This window comes from Oryctolagus cuniculus, chromosome 20, assembly GCF_051225735.1.
Source record: "Oryctolagus cuniculus isolate XC-2025 breed Fujian yellow rabbit chromosome 20, ASM5122573v1, whole genome shotgun sequence".
NCBI classification, from domain to species: Eukaryota; Metazoa; Chordata; class Mammalia; order Lagomorpha; family Leporidae; genus Oryctolagus; species Oryctolagus cuniculus.
In genome coordinates this window covers 48,232,778-48,249,635 of record NC_142886.1, presented here as the reverse complement: position 1 = coordinate 48,249,635, position 16,858 = coordinate 48,232,778, and the positions used below count along the sequence as shown (strand labels likewise).

At 54.8% G+C, this 16,858-nt stretch overlaps 1 protein-coding gene across 23 annotated transcripts in view; it reads right to left on the bottom strand.

Moving 5' to 3' along the window:
* Positions 1-16,858, bottom strand: part of EML1 (EMAP like 1) — a 185,047-nt gene that overhangs the window by 13,171 nt on the left and 155,018 nt on the right. For 18 of the 23 annotated variants that reach the window (XM_070065387.2, XM_070065389.2, XM_089322052.1 and 15 more), the window contains 9 exons: positions 14,219-14,329; positions 13,289-13,384; positions 11,552-11,686; positions 10,843-10,942; positions 8,120-8,274; positions 6,767-6,892; positions 6,470-6,601; positions 4,255-4,322; positions 1,816-1,904 (listed from right to left, as the gene is read on the bottom strand). In XM_070065387.2, coding sequence (XP_069921488.2) covers positions 1,816-1,904; positions 4,255-4,322; positions 6,470-6,601; positions 6,767-6,892; positions 8,120-8,274; positions 10,843-10,942; positions 11,552-11,686; positions 13,289-13,384; positions 14,219-14,329 — 1,012 coding nt within the window. The remainder of the gene's footprint in view (positions 1-1,815; positions 1,905-4,254; positions 4,323-6,469; positions 6,602-6,766; positions 6,893-8,119; positions 8,275-10,842; positions 10,943-11,551; positions 11,687-13,288; positions 13,385-14,218; positions 14,330-16,858) is intronic. The other 5 variants (XR_016226430.1, XR_016226431.1, XR_016226428.1 and 2 more) reach the window with 1 other exon arrangement.

Sequence of the window (16,858 nt, the reverse complement as noted above, 5' to 3'; positions counted from 1 at the left end):
ACAAAATCTCTATAAAATCCTGGTAGTTCATTAAAATTCAAAATTGTCAAGCTGACCCTAAAGGTCAGGTGAAGACAACAAGACAGGCAAACCAATCGTGAAAGAACCAGAGTTGGAGGAGTTACACTACTCTATTGCAAACTTCCTCTAAAGCCACAATATTCAGGACTGGGGTGGGCACAAGGAAGGACATGGGTGGGAGCAGCACTGAGGGTGAGGAATGAGCCTCTATGTGTATGGCCGACTGGTTTTGGCCACAGTGTCAAGGTGAGTCAGTGGGGAGCAGTCTCTTCATCTCGGGGGGCTGTGACAACTGGATAGCTACGTGCACAACAAATAACCCAATTCTTGCCTCTCACCGTACGCAAGAATTAGCTCAAATGCACCACAGACCTAATGCAAGGGCCAAGACAGCAGCCCTTCTGAAAGAGAGCATAGGAGAAAATCTTCCTGATTTTGGGTATGATATCAGAAACATGATCCATAAAAGAAAAAATTGATGAATCAGACTTTATCAAAATGTGCTTGAAAAGATCACATTAGGGGGCTGGTGCTATGGTATAGCAGGTTAAAGCCCCAGCCTGCAGTGCCAGCATCCCATATGGGTGCCAGTTTGAGTCCTGGCTGTTACACTTCCAATCCAGCTCTCTGCTATGGCCTGGGAAAGCAGTAGAAGATGGTCCAAGTCCTTAGGCCCCTGTACCCATGTGGGGGGACCCAGAACAAGCTCCTGGCTCCTGGCTTTGGATTGATACAGCTCTGGCTGTTGCAGTCACTTGGGGAGTGAACCAGTGGATGGAAGACCTCTCTCTCGCTCGCTCGCTCGCTCTACCCTTCTCTGTAACTTTGCCTTTCAAATAAATAAACCTTAAAAAAAATAAAAAGTCCATCAAAGTGAGGACATGCAGATACCAGAACCCTCACCCACTGTGAAACAGCACAGCCACTCCAAAGCACAGCTTGTAGTTTCAGAAATGCTAACATCGATTCACCCAAGGGGGCCAAAAGACAAAGTGCACAGGAAGACACACACAGCAGGGTGCGCACCGCGGCATCGTTCCCAACCATCACAGCCAGGAGCAGCTCACAGCTCCGTCACCTGACGGAACGCGCTTTACCCACAGCATGGGATTCCACCCAGCAACTGAAGAGGAACAGGCGGCTCACACACACACACACACACACACACACACACACACACACACGCCGACCACAAAAGCATCGCCCTAACTGTGAGAAGCCAGAAGCCACAGGCCACGTATTGTCTGGCTCTGTTTATGTCCGTGGGGAGAAGGCAGCTTACAGAGACAGGAGGCAGATCACGCACCGGCTGCCTCGGACCCGGGGCCGGGGTGCACGCGAATCGTTTATGGGCAGGGAGGAAGCCTCCCGGGGTGATGGGCAGGCTCTAAAGCCGGATTATGGTGCTGGCTGCACAATTCCATGAATTTACGAAGAATCATTAAATTGCACGCGTGTAATGGGTAAACTCTTGTGTGTAAATTCTCTTAACAAAGCTGGTAAAGAGCCCTCGACTTGAGCTGCATAAAACACTATTAACAGATGAAAGGACCAGGGCCTGGAGCTGGAGGAGGGGCAGACGGCGGATCCTGGGTGGGGCGGCGTCACTAGTCCAGGGAGTTCACAAATTTTTAAAACACCCGAGCAGAGTGACCCGAAGGAGGAAGAGAACCCCAAAGCGCACGTGTGATTTAAACCCAGCCTGAGGAGGCCTGTGAGGGAGTTTCTGGACAGCACCTGCACACGACTCAGCATTTTGGGGGAACCTGAGAGCAGTGAGGCTGGGGCTCTAACCTGGTGAGTACCGCATGACAGACAGCTGCTCGTTCCCATCCGTGTGGACGGTGACCAGGTCCTTCGTTTCCGTGTCGAACACAAACCACCTGTGGCAAAGGTGAGACAAGCACAGTGAGGCGTCCAGTGGGGAGAAGCAGTTGTTGCAGCAACACCGAGCCCACCAAATTCGCCGCGAGGGCTTAACCAGCACTGTGTGTGTAACTTCCCAGCTCTGCGTCATGGAGCTGCCTACACACACACACGTCCCAAGGCTGTGGCCGGAGAGCGAGCCCGGGGCAGGAAAACGGAGGATGCCCAGTGCCAGCGCTCAGGACCACCTGCCACAGCTCACCCAGGGCAAGCAGGCTGGTCTCAGTCTGGTCCTCTGGCACCTGCTCGAGGGCAACCAGCAGGGGGCAGGAGAGGACAGAGGCCTGGGGGCAGGAGAGGACAGAGGCCTGGGAGAAGGCGAGCAGGGGGCTGTTCTTGGGCTGAACCTCTCTGCGCCCAGCTGCCTCAGCCGTTCAGGAGCTTGGTGCTAAGGCAAACTTACAACAGACATGGAAATCTCTGTGCCCTCTGATTAGGACCCAAGACTCGCCGATGGCTGCCCTATGTTGGGGTGACTGAGCCGCCTGCCCCTCACACCCTCAGGTGGAGGCAATGGGTGGGACCTGGCAGCCCAGGGGTGACAAGGCACAGGGGCTCCCTGCTGCCGCCATTTCACACCGAGACACAGACTCCCCCTCGGTGCCCCTCCCGTGCCCACTTGCCAGGACCTCCGTCCCCACTGGAATCTGATCTCGTGCCTCGGCTTTGATTCCTTGCCCCTTTAACAGCTGCTTACTTTTAACGCTCTATCTAACCGTCCTGGGGGGCAGCCTAGAAAGCATCTGGAACGTCCTATTAAATTGACAGCAAAAGGAGCTGAGCCTGGCTGGGGCCCAGGCATGCGGAGGCACGGGTGGAGGGGACAGCCTAGGACACTGCCTGTGACCCTGAGCGTGTCGGCACGCGCCACCGCGGATCAGCAGATGACAGCGATACCCCTCCACCAGTGTGGAGCCTGCTGAGCAGAGCATAAACTGTCTCGGAGGAAGGCAGGGCGGGCTGTGGCACGTGTGTGTGCACGTGTACACACGTGTGCGTGAGTACATGCACATGCATTCCCGTGTGTCACTGGCACACTCTCAGGAAGAATCCGGCTGCGTACATGGACTCCAACTCCTGAGATGCTGCCACCTACGACTCGCCGATGCTACTCCCTCCTCATGCCTCCTCTGCAGTGCTGACGGAATCTAAGCGACTCACCCAGAGCCAGCGCTCGGGGGAGGGGCAGCCCTCCCTCCCTCCTCCGCAGCTTTGTGTCCCACGGTCCAAGTTACCCACAGTCAACCACGGTCCTAAGTACCAAATGGAAAGTTCCAGAGTTCGGCGATTCCTGGGTGTTCCATCGCATGCTGCTCTTCTCCATCCCCCCCCCACTTCCTCTTGGGCAGGCACTGTGCCAGCTCACATCACAACAAGAGAGACGGGCAGGGAGAGAGCGGCCACAGCCAATTGCTGTTAGACCACGCAGTGATCTAAGCGCTCCAGCTTCTTATTAGCTGTTGTTGCTAACCCCTTGCCAGGCCTACTTTAAAATTCACCTTGCTCACAGGTGGGTATGTACAGGGAGAACACAGGGTACCAGGTTCCAGGCACCCACTGGGGGTCTTGGGATGTATCCCCCATGCTGTGTGTGGGGGGGGGGCGCTGCTGTTCCAGGACAGACGCAACAGAAAGCTCTGATCCAAGCCCCCCACCATGGCCCGCCAGGCAGCCCCAGCAGACGCTCTGCCTGCCTCCTGCCGGAGGAGGGCGGCATGGCCAGGCCAAGGCTAGTGTCAGCCTCTGTAGGAACACAAATCCAGAGTTTCCATCACTGGCTCAGGACACACTGCTGCTGTTGCCGGGCAAAGCTGGGATTCCGACGCAAACCCCCTGCCTGGCACGTGGGGGCCACTCGGGGAATCGACCTCAGTGGAGTCACAGCATGAGGTCAGGGTCTGGGCAGTGTGGACAGTTCTGACAGAGGAGCGGGGAATGGCACGGCTGAGACTTCAGCACGTGAGATGCTTTCTTGCCCCACTCCTCTCGCAGGCCTTAAGGAGCTGAACAGGTGCTCTGAGACTGCAGGCAGGGTGGTGCATGTGTGTGTGTGTGTGTGTGTGTGTGTGTATGTGAAAGAGAGAGAGAGAGAGGGAGGGAGGGAGGGGAAGGGTAGACGGCACGTTTACAGGAGGGCCCACAGCGTTCCTCAGGTTTGTCCCAAGGCTCAGAACGGCAGGGACCACCATCGTGAGTTCTGCCTTTGAGTCTCGACTTCATTCTCAGAAGTCACTAGAAGCTGTGCCCAGCCCTGGGGGAGCAGACCACACGCCTCTTGCTCATGAGGTCACGCGGGTCTGGACTTACCTCCCGGTCAGTGTTCCAACGGCAACCACAGACCCTGAAGGATGAAAACCAGAAGACTGAGCTGGATCCTAAAATGTTGTAAAGGGAGTGTAAATCGATGGCCCGACACAGCACTGCAGCATACAACACACAGCTCTGACCGCTCAGGGCGACGCGGTCTTCGCAGTCTCTTTCCTCCCCAGAGAAGGAAACGCAGCCTCCTTGCCACCTTCATTTTTTTAGAGGTTTTATCTTTTCCTCTTTTATCTTCGTGTACCCACAGCAACCGGACAAAAAGACAAACGAGGGCAGACTCTGGTTCCAGGTCGGGGGTTCTGTAACCCACTCCTGATGCTGACCCCTGCCCTGAACGGCCAGCCCTTCACACACCTGCCTGACCGGCTTGGAAACGCGACCCCTGCACAACTCCAGGACAAAGACGCTCGGGGTGAATTGCAGGTTCTGAGCCAGTCACAGACTCTGACACACGTGGCAGGTGATGGACAGACACACACCAGGCCCCCGTGAGCCACAGTGGGTGCCGGGCCAGGCTTCTCAGGGCAGAGCCCTGCTCGAGGCCTTCGAGTGGTGGGGGCAGTGGGCTTGCGATTACTTTTGGATCAGAGATTATGGGGCAACAGTAGGGTCACAGCTGGAGGCAGTCAGCTGTGGGCCCACCGGGGATGGTGGTGGAGGCTGTGGGGTTCACAACACGGAGTCTGCAGGGTGAGGAGCGAGGAAGGCTGGGGCTGCACTGCCACAGCGCGGCTCTGGCCAGCAGGAGGTAGAAGGCGGTGGAGGCCTCCTCCTTCCAGTGAAAGGCGCGGACTGGCCGGATCCGTGTTTCACATGGGCACTCGCTCGGTGGAGGTGAGTCACAGCAAGGCCAAGGCGGCCACAGCAACGGAAAGGGAAGAGGAGGCCTGGCCACCACTGGACCCACAAACAGAGCCCAGACACTGGCCCCACTATTCAATGCTTCTCCCCCAAGAGGGAGCTGTCAGGAGGGCCAGGGCTGCCCCTGGCAGGTAAGCAGAGCTGCTCAAGCCCACTTGAAGCGGTGCCACTCACAGAGCACTTCCGGGCCTCCCGCCAACTCCAAGATGGAGATGGAGGCACCCAGAGGCCCGGTGCTCCTGCTGGAGGCCACACAGGTGGCTTCCAGGCCAGAGCCCTGCCCTCCTACCAGGCTAAGCGCTTAGCAGCCTGCTGTGGGCAGGGACGTGGAAGGGCAGTCGCTGGTGTGGCAGGGCCGCCCTCTGGGCCACTGGTGCCCTGCCGCATCTGCTGGCTGTGGTCACTTCTGCCAACCTCCTACATCTCCCCTGGTCCCATTATTTCTGCCCCTCACCACGGGGCACAAGCAGAACACAGAACACTCTTCTGTAGCCCATCCCAGCATCAAGGCCTACACAGCGCCTTCCTCTGCACGCAGTGTCCACCCCAGGGACCAACGCCCCCTGCCCCCTCTGAAAGCAGAAGAAATGGAGCCCCACAGCCCGAGGAGCACCTGGGAGCAGCCTCCAGGGCAGCGGCTCTGCAGGGCTCTGGTTCCTCCTCTGGGGCTGTCTGTGCTCTCTGCGGCGTGGTGCAGAGCAGAGCCTGGGCGTGACCGCACGTAAGCCCTGCTCTGTCGCTTACTAACGCAGGGACCCTGGCACCCCATTCGGCTTCTCTAAGCTTCGACTTCCTGATCAGTAAGATCAGAGTGAGAAAACCCTCCAGGCTGCAGAGCTGCCGTGAGGACGAAGGCTAACGTGCGTGCAGGGCCCAAGGAAAGGCATGGCTGTGTACACATGGGGAGGGGCAGCTGGACGCTCAGAGGGAGCGTGAGTTCCTTCGCAGCGTGCACAGGGTCGCCAGCTCTCCAGCCAAGGCTCCCCCGTGCCAGCAAACTCACAGCACTGGGATGCACTAAGCTGTATGTTTCCTGCACAGCTTGTAAATCCCCATTCAGAAGGGACCTGAAACAGGAGGCAGCTCCTACACGGACATCGCAGTCCTGCGACCAGTGCCGAGTTTCCACATTCACCTTGGCAAGCTCAACAATGACCTTGAGTTCTATGTGCATGGGACCACCCCAGGCAATGAATGCAATGCAGATCTAAAGAGACAAATTAAGTGACATTTGCTTTGGGACAATTTCGTATCACTATTAAGTGCATGCAAAAATAAATGGACTTTGTTCCCAATGAGCTGTTTTTAAGAAAAATGGAAACATAACACGCATGGTTACCTCTATTATCTTGTCCCAGACAGGCCGGTGACCCACAGCGTCCCAGAGAATGGCGTGCTTGTCGTGCCCACAGGTCAAGAACTGAGGTTTGGAGGCATGGATGGCCAGCCCCCAGAGCTCGTCAGTGTGGCCCTACGCAAACAGAGACAGACAAGGGCTCTCTCTGACTCTGGTCGACACTCCGGGCTTCTGCCCTCCCCCACCCGCTGGAGGGGGTCATCTCAGTGTGGGGCGTGGGAGGAGGAGTGGCTCAGACAGAGTGTAGCACGTGTGATGGGCCTGCTGGGCAGGCTGTACCTGAGTGATGGGCGCAAAGTCCCCGGCCAGCGTGCCCTGTAGCACGAAGTTTCTGGTTGTGCCTATCAGGATGACGTCTCCTTTCCCCTTGGCCACTGTCCGTATTGGACCAAACTGTTCTGGGATCTACATGGGAAAGAGGCATAGAGGAAGAAAACATTTAAAAGGACATTAAGCCGTTAGCTCAGTCATTCAAAATACAGTCATTCGGGGCCAGTGCCATGGCACAGCTGATTCAAGCTCTAGCCTGCAGTAATGGAATCCCACATGGGCACCAGTTCGAGTCCCGGGTGCTCTACTTTCTATCCAGCTCTCTGCTGTGGCCTGGGGAAGCAGTGAAGATGGCCCAAGTCCTTGGGCCCCTGCACCCGTGTGGGAGACCCGGAAGGAGCTCCTGGCTCCTGGCTCAGCTCAGCTCTGGCTGTTACGGCCATTTGGGGAGGGATCAAGCTGAATGGAAGACCTCTCTCTCTCTCTCTCTCTGGCTTTACCTCTCTCTGTAACTCTTTCAAATTAAAAAAAAAATCTTAAAAAAAAAAACGAAACAGTTGTTCATCAATATTGATAGGGGGCAGGGCTGGTTCCAGGACCTTCTGTGGACACCACAGTTGGCCGATGATCAGGGCCCCTGTATGAAACAGCGCAGTGTTTACACAGAATGTTTGGGAGAGTGACCAGCAGATAGAAGATCCCCCCTCCTTCTGTAACTCTGCCTTCAAATAAATACATCATTTAAAAATAAAATTAAAAATAAGAAAACACTTTTCTTGACAATATTAGAAATGAGGACCATTCTGGGCTACTTCACTCTTCGCTTGTTGCGACGTGATAGGCGCAGCCCAAAGACTTCAAAACACTGTAGTGCAACTTAAAACAGTGCGTTCTCTGGCCTGGTCACTCTGTTCGGTGTTAAAGCCCAGTGTGGATGCTGACGAACACACAGGATGGTCTAAACGCTAAGACCCAGATGTTCTAGACCCGCATGCGCCCTGATCATCAAGGTCTGTGCCCGTGAAAGGAGCAAAGGCGAGCACTGGAGCCAGCGGGTTGATGCTGGCCAGGAGGGGGTGGATTCCAGGACCTCGGGCAGCAGCCCTGCCTTCGCCCACACCCTCTCCCTCTCACACAGCCAAGGCTGACCCCTGCTGGCAGAGGAGGCCACGTGGTTTCCCCACGGCTGCTCCTGGCCGCCGCGGGGACCTCACGACTGTCACCAGATGTGTTGCATCATAGAATACAACTTCATGCCAACAACTTCAGAGCTGCAGACTCAAGTGTTCAGATTCCCAGGGAAAAGGCCAAGGGCGACAGCCTCAGGGTCACGAGTTCCTGCAGCAGTGTTTGCGGACTTACCTCTGTTTTGTGAAGTTTTTGGTAGTTCCCATTCCAAGATATGAGCTTTCTATCCTTGCCTCCTCCCGACACCAGGGTGCCATCTCTTAACATACAGAGTGCAAAAATGCCGCCTTCGTGGGCCCCTTGAACTGCATGGCTTATTCGGTTCGTACCTAGACACGCGGGGAAAGCCATGACTAGCACGTTATCCCAAGGCTCACCTCTGCCCACTTTCCAATCCCATTCCATTCTCATTGTAAGGTGACGTGGTCGGCTAGAACACCATCGTCATAGGGACCTGGACGTTCTCGGGGCGGCTGACAAGCGCACACAGGGCCACTGGGTGATGAGGGAGGCGTGCCAGCAGGTGTCCAAGCGCCACGCGGTTGAGCCTCCATCCTGTACCACCTCACCCCGCTGAGCTGCGCCCCTTCAGTCCAGTGACTTGGCTGCTCTGCCTCTCAGCTGCCCCCTTCCTGCACTGGGGCTGCTGCTCGCCCCGCAGGACTGTTCTACGGGTACGACGAACCCTGGAGGGAGCACCAAGAGCAGGAGGGAGACTGAAGGTCGCCCGGTGATCCTGAAATGACACCGGTGGCTCTGTCTCCATCTTTGGCCTCAACCCTGAGGACAGGGTGGGTATGTCCCCTCGTCCTGGCACCTGGGCAGCACCCATCACTGCTCCCCCGGCCTCACTGAACATGTGTGAGTGTCGAGCCAAAGGAGGCCTCCCAGCTGACTCGCTGGAACACCTACAGCACCCAGCACCTGCCTGGCACCCCACAAATGGCTGCAAGGAGCTCTGTGCACCAGAAAAGATCCTTAAGCATTTTATAGCACCACGGTCACTACTAACTTCACCACAGACTAGAGACTTCACTGTAGACTCCCAGTAAAGCCACCGGCCCCATCGTCACGGCCCGGGCTGCAAGAACTTTTGGAGGATGTGAGGTCCACAGCTCCGCCATGCCCAGTCTCGCTCTGTTCCAGTTCTGTTTCAAGTTGCGGACGCTCACACGTATGCCTACACAACTCACGCTCACACGCATGCATACATGACTCACATGCACACGGATGCATGCACGACTCACGCTCACACGTATGCCTACACAACTCACGCTCACACGCATGCATACATGACTCACACTCACACGGATGCATACACAACTCACACTCACACGGATGCATGCGTAACTCATACTCACACGGATGCATGTGTGACTCATGCTCACACGTATGCATACATGACTCACGTGCACACACATGCATACATGACTCACGCTCACACACATGCATACATGACTCACGCTCACACACATGCATATATACTCATGTGCACACATGTGCCTACACAACTCACACTCACACGTATGCCTACATGACCCACGCTCACACACATGCATACATGACTCACGCTCACACATATGCTACGTGACTCATGCTCACACGCATGCATACACAACTCACACTCACACGGATGCATGTGTAACTCATAATCACACATATGCATACATGACTCACATGCACACATATGCCTACGCAACTCACACTCACACGTATGCCTACATGACTCACACTCACACATATGCTACATGACTCACGCTCACACGCATGCATACACAACTCACACTCACACGGATGCATGCGTAACTCATAATCACACGGATGCATGTGTGACTCATGCTCACACATATGCATACATGACTCACGTGCACACATGTGCCTACACAACTCACACTCACACGTATGCCTACATGACTCACGCTCACACGCATGCATACATGACTCACGCTCACACGCATGCATACATGACTCACGCTCACACACATGCATACATGACTCACGCTCACACGTATGCCTACACAACTCACGCTCACACGGATGCATGCGTAACTCATAATCACACATATGCATGCGTGATTCATGCTCACACATATGCATACATGACTCACGTGCACACATGTGCCTACACAACTCACACTCACACGTATGCCTACATGACTCACACTCACACGGATGCATACACAACTCACACTCACACGGATGCATGCGTAACTCATACTCACACGGATGCATGTGTGACTCATGCTCACACGTATGCATACATGACTCACGTGCACACACATGCATACATGACCCACGCTCACACACATGCATACATGACTCACGCTCACACACATGCCTACATGACTCACACTCACACATGTGCCTACATGACTCATGCTCACACGCATGCATACATGACTCACGCTCACACACATGCATATATACTCATGTGCACACATGTGCCTACACAACTCACACTCACACGTATGCCTACATGACTCACACTCACACATATGCCTACATGACCCACGCTCACACGCATGCATACATGACTCACGCTCACACGTAGGCCTACACAACTCACGCTCACACGGATGCATGCGTAACTCATAATCACACATATGCATGCGTGATTCATGCTCACACATATGCATACATGACTCACGTGCACACATGTGCCTACACAACTCATACTCACACGTATGCCTACATGACTCACACTCACACATATGCCTACATGACTCACGCTCACACACATGCATACATGACTCACGCTCACACGTAGGCCTACACAACTTGGACTTTCACAGCACTCCTGCCAATCCACGAACAGATGATTCTCACAGACTTCACTTTTTGACTCTTTTGACATCGCCAAGGCATCCCCGGCTCCGAGAATGGCCCCTTACGGTTACCTTTTCCCCACACTAAGATGTTGCCGCTTGAATCTCCAGTGATGGTGTCACCGTTTTCAGAAAACGTCACACAGAGGACAAACTTTGGCTTCTCTTGTTTCTGCAGAACACAGTAAACAGAACACGTATCCTATCAAGTGTGAACTGGAATCAGAGTAACCCCAAGCGAGACCGGGGCAGCACACCGTGTGCCCTTTGGTTCTCGTCCACTGTGGCATAACCCAGCCCAGGTGGTCAACTGCTCCACACCAAGAAGTGCCCGGCTGGGATCCACGAGTTGCAGACAGGTTGAGAGGGGAGGGTGCTGGAGGGGTCAAAGGGCGCTGTGTCGCTGCAGCTGCAGCCTCGGCACAGAACCCTGGTGCCCAAATAAAGGGGTCCTGGTGCCCTCACGAAGCCCTCATGTGGCCTCCCATCCTTGGAAAGACAGAGGCCCACTGCCCCACGGGCCCTCTTTCTGCTGGCTGGGCAGGGTCAGCCACCCATGGTGTAGCTCTGCCCATCTGGGCTCTCCCGGGCTGGCTCCACCCTCCACCACTTTATCCACAGACACAAGGCCTCCCCAGCCCCGTGAGGGACCCTGAGGACAGTCTTTCTTTGTGCACCCCCTCCACCGAGGCCAGGAAAACAGGCATTAAGACAGGGGCACCTCACAGCCCCCCGAAAACCTCACCCCTCAGCTGCAGCAGCCAGGGGAGCTGAGCTTTACCTCGAACAACCCTTGCTTCTTAATGAGGGAGCCTCCTTCCAGGGTCCAGAAGTAGAGGTGCGACTTCCCGCAGGTCACGATGACGCTGGCGTCCGTGGGGTGGAAATCGGCGGCGAACACCGCCTCGTTAGAGCACTTCAACAAAGCAGAGAACCAGACGCTTCAGGGCTCTCATCTGAACCTCGCACACACACATGCACACACGCACGCACACAGCTCATCCAGGCCGGTGAGCTGCCTCCCAACTCAGTCCCCACGGCCTGCTCTTGCTGTAAACCTTACACGTGGACTGGCCGCGTGCCCCAACCTCCCCTCCTTGTCTGCTTCTCCAAGGCGGGGAGCTCCCTCCTTGGCCAGGGCCTCCCCCAGGGCCAGCCTGGAGCAGGCCAGCAGCAGGCTTTGCTGGAGGGGCTGGCCCAGAGCAGCAGGGACTCGGGAGCTGTGAGCATCTCTTCTCACCTTCTAGGGCTGGGTCCCCAGCCGGGCTCAACCACGAATCACCTGACACGTGTTAAAGCGCAGATCGCTAAGCCTCGCCCCATCTGCGATCAGAAACTTCAGGGAGGGGCCCAGGAATCTGCATTTTCTACAGCTCCCTCGTTCCTGGCTGACACTGTTGCCCTGCTTCCCCTGAGAGCCCTCCCCGAGTCTGTCTGGGGCTTGCTGGTGGCCAGCCCCGGGGCCCCCCACGGTGGGGCTGCCACTTCATCTCCCACAACCCAAATCCCAGTGTCCTGACTGCTGCCTCCACTTAGTAGCTCCACTGCACATTCTGGAATACGAGTAATAACTCGCCTCTGGTTGCGTCCAACCTGGCAACATAGCCGGAACCTTGCAAACACCTGACCAGACCTCAGCAGGTATAAGGACAGGTGTTAGGACACACGCCTGATTAGAACACAAGGTCTACCTCCAGACACACATGAGAGAACGTTAGGGAAGCGGGGTTATGGGACGGTTAACTCTAGTGTAGGTATGTTGGGTTATCTAATGGTGATGTTAGGAAAGTAGGGTTACCTAATGGCACAATCCTAACATCAGACAAGTAAGGTTATCTAAGGCTGACAGATGCCAGAATCAGGACTCTGAAGTCTATAGTTTCTATAGAAACGGGGATTCTAATGATGACTTAGGTTCTAATGATGAAGAACCTATGGGAGTTTAGGAAAGTCAATTTGACATTTTGTGCAAAATAGATTAGAGGCGGTAAAAGAAGTCGGGGAGGAGGCGCCTCGGGGGATTTGGGATGAGGCCAGTGGCTCCAGGTCTGATCTGCTTTGGCTGAGGCCCTAGGATGCAGCATGCCTCAGCCTCAGGTGTGCCGGCATGCACCTGCCCCGCCCCGCCCCGCCCCTGTCTCCCCCCATCCCTGCTGGAGAGGCTCATGGACAGTGAGCACACCTCCCTCATCACCCCCCCCCCACACACACACACACACTGTGTGAGCCCAGAGCAGCACTGGGGCTTTGTCAAGTGGGTGAAAGAGAAAGTGAACAAATACGTGACTGAATTAAAAGGGTAGTGGCCATGCAATGAGGATGAAAGAAATGCCTCCCAGACGTGCAGAAAGGAAAAGACCCTGACAGGACCAGGGAATGGTGTCCTGCAGGGGAGGGGGCAGGGGGCAAAGGACTCTAAGGGGGAGGTGTCCCGCCCACAGGCAGCAGGAAACGGGGGAACCAGCTCGGTGTGGGTCGGAGTGGGGGGACAAGACCAGCACAAGGCTTGAGGCGACACCTTCACGTCGGCCAGTCTCTCCTCTTTCTGCCAGTCCCACACGGACAGCACGTGGTCGTTGGAGTCATCCACGGCACAGAGGTTGCTTCCTCCGTTCTGGAAAGAGAAAGTTATTCACAGGAAGACTGTGTGTGAGAATAAAATGGGCTGAACATGATGAATAATGAGCGCAAATTCAGCTTTTGATAAAGAAGTCGCTACATGGTCATTGGGGAATGTCCACCCCTGGCTTCTGACACCTGCAGGTGAGCTTGGGATAATGCAGGGACAGGAGTGGCACGGAGAGGGGCCGGGGTGGCCCTCAACAGGCAGGTTCCATGAAAACCTGCCCCACAGGGGGCCAGAGCTCTGCTCCCAAAGGTGCGGGCCGCAGCCAGAGAAGCGCAGGGCCACGGAGGCCTGTCGACTGGGATGCGAACAGGTGCGCGGCTGTGCGAATGCAGGTTTCTGCGCTGGCTGGCGGGTGGTGTGAACGAGCCTCAGGGCAGGGCTGCTGAACTGGCACGTGCCTAGGTAGCCTGGAAGACCGCAGGCCCTGTTCAATCCCTGCCTGGGGGAGGCTGGGAGCCTGCTTGGAGGGGGCGGTAGAGGTGCTGCAGCCGCTTGTGAAGGGAGCAGGTGGGATCAAGGCCAGAGCAGGCAAACTGCCTTAAGGGATGCAGGACAGTGTCCTGGGGTGGGGTCGGAGGAGACGCTCTTTGCATCAGCAAGTTCTCAGGGCTGGAAATGCCTGGCTGGAAGTGTGTGTCCCTGATGGCTCGTGTGTGTGACCTCTGAACGGGGGACCAGGGAGGCAGGAAACTTTGAGCTCAAAGCTGCATGTGCACGCGGTCAGCGGTGGGCGAGCTAGCACTCTCCCTCTTCAACCTCGAGTTCTTTTCTCTCCTCCCTCTGGACTAAGACTGCACGACCCACAGGGCTTGTACTTACAGATTTTGAGAACGCGATACAGGTGACGGCGCGGTCAAAAAACCCCACTCCAATGACGTGGAGGGTATTCAGCGTCACCGAGTCCCAGATGCGCACGTGTGGGGGCAGTTGCTGTCGTGAAAAACCCGAGTCACCAGCTGTGACGGCCGCACAAGTTTATCTTTCCCTTGAGCTACAAGATGACCTCATGCCTGGTTCCGGCTATGTTGCCAGGTTGGACGCAACCAGAGGCAATAACTTCGATTTTGTCCAAACAAATGGTCTTTTTCTGCATTTGGGAGGTGTGCCCTTTCCCCATAGCTGCAGGAGGCCATGGGCATGGTGGCCAAATGAAAAATTAAGACAGGTGTACCAAGTTTTAAATTTTATTATTATTTTTTAATTTATTTGACGACAGGTAGAGTTATAGACAGTGAGAGAGAGAGAACGAGAGAAAGGTCTTCCTTCCGTTGGTTCACTCCCCAAATGGCCGCTACGGTGGGAGCTGCTCCAATCCAGAGCCAGGAGCCAGGTGCTTCTTTCTGGTCTCCCATGTGGGTGCAGGGCCCAAGCACTTGGTCCATCCTCCACTGCCCTCCTGGGCCACAGCAGAGAGCTGGGCTGGAAGAGGAGCAACCAGGACTAGAACCCGGCACCTATATGGGATGCTGGAGCCATAGGCAGAGGATTAACCAAATGAGCCACGGCACCAGCCCTGGGGTAATTCTTTTAGAGTGTGTTTTGTTGCTAAGGTCAGCATGTCTAAAGTTCATCAAGATGGTCACCACCAGACAGCATTGAAAGTCTGATGTTCTTGGGTCCCATAGGGGCAAAACGGGGGCGCTGTGGTGCAGTGGGCTAAGCCACCACGTGGGACGCCGGCATCTCATATCAGAGTGCCTAGTTTGAGTGCCGGCTGCTCTGTGCTTCTGATCCAGCTCCCTGCTAATGCTCCTGGGAAAGCAGCAGGTGACAATCCAACCCCCTGGGCCCCTCCCACCCATGGGGGAGACCTGGCTGGAGCTCCTGGCTCCTGGTTTCGGTCTGGCCTAGCCCTGGCTGTTGCAGGCATTTGGGGAGTGAGCCGGCAGATGGACGCTGTCTCTCACAGTCACTCCGCCTTTAAAAATAAAAAATTACTAAAAAGTATTATGATTAGCTGAAAGCCCTCTCAATTGTGTTCCTGGGTAATTTATACTAATTAAGAAACTATCAGAGTGACTCGCAGATCTTCAGCAGGAGAAGCACCAGCATGGTGCTGGCGAGACAGGACACGGGAGGGGCTGGGCTCCAGCTCAGCTTGTCTCTGGGTAGCTGGGCATCCAGCGGGCACTGGCCTCTCTGGTTTCTCCCCAGGAAACCTTGAGCTCACAGAGCGGTAACACTGTGCCAGCTGTCCACAGCTCACAGAGCTGTAACACTGTGTCTAGCTGTAACACTGTCTCAGCTGTCCACAGCTCACAGAGCTGTAACACTGTGTCTAGCTGTAACACTGTCTCAGCTGTTCACATCTCACAGAGCTGTAACATTGTGTCTAGCTGTAACACTGTGTCAGCTGTCCACAGCTCACAGAGCTGTAACACTGTCTCTAGCCCCAGAGTTATGGTTTGGTTTCAAGTGCGGAAACTGAAATATACTTTTAAGTCTACAGAGGGAGGAACAAGTGATTTACTATTCATTTCAAGTGACTTTTCAAGGCCATTTTTTAAAAAGAAGTGTTCCACTTACGTGAGTTTATGTAACAGCAGTCTGATTTCCATTACTTCTGTTATGTCTTTTTATGCATAGAATTCTTAAAAATTACTTATTTATTTACTTATCTGAAAGTCCGAAAGAGAGAAAGAGAAAGGGAGAAAGATCTTCCACCAGCTGGGTCACTCCCCAGGTGCTCACCACAGCCAGGGCTGGGCCAGGCTCTAGGTCTTCCACGTGAGTGGCAGGGACCCAAATACCCCAGCACGCCAAGTATAGAATTCCAACGGGAAATAGCATATGGTCATTAAAATACATTTCCGGAAGAAGACATGTTGATAAAAATGTAAATATCTAATGTAATTAGCTTAGCTATGCAAAAGTCGATATCAAAAAAGACACCAAAAAGGCAGATATTTGGGACAGCAGTTAGGATGCTGCTTGGGGTGCCTGTGTGCCACATCACAGGGCCTGGGTTCAAGTCCTGACTCCACTCCCAGCTCCAGCTTCCTGCCGATGTATACCTTGGGAGACAGCAGGTACTTGGGTCCCTGCCACCCGTGTGGGGGACTTGGACTGAGTTCCTGGCTCTTGGCTTTGGCTTGGCCCAGCCCTGGCTGTTGTGAGCATTGGAGAGTAGGTTGGAGATCTCTCTCCATCTCTCGTCTGTGTGTCTCTGCCTTTCAAATTAAAAATAAATAAATAAGTTACAAAAAAGCTACAAGGAGTGTTGAAAGACGAGACGATCCCAACCCATTCTGATACCTAGGTAACTGGAAATCAGTCCTCAATTGGTCTCTATTTGCTAGGTTCCACTACTTCCTTCTCTCATTCCTTGAAAAGCAAATTAAAGTCCTGCCGGAGCGCTTTCAGCATCAGTGCTGACGACCTGGCAACACGTGTGCCTGCTCACAGGCACAAACACTCAGGTGTCTGGGAGTTGCTGAAGAGGCAACATGCCCCAGGTTG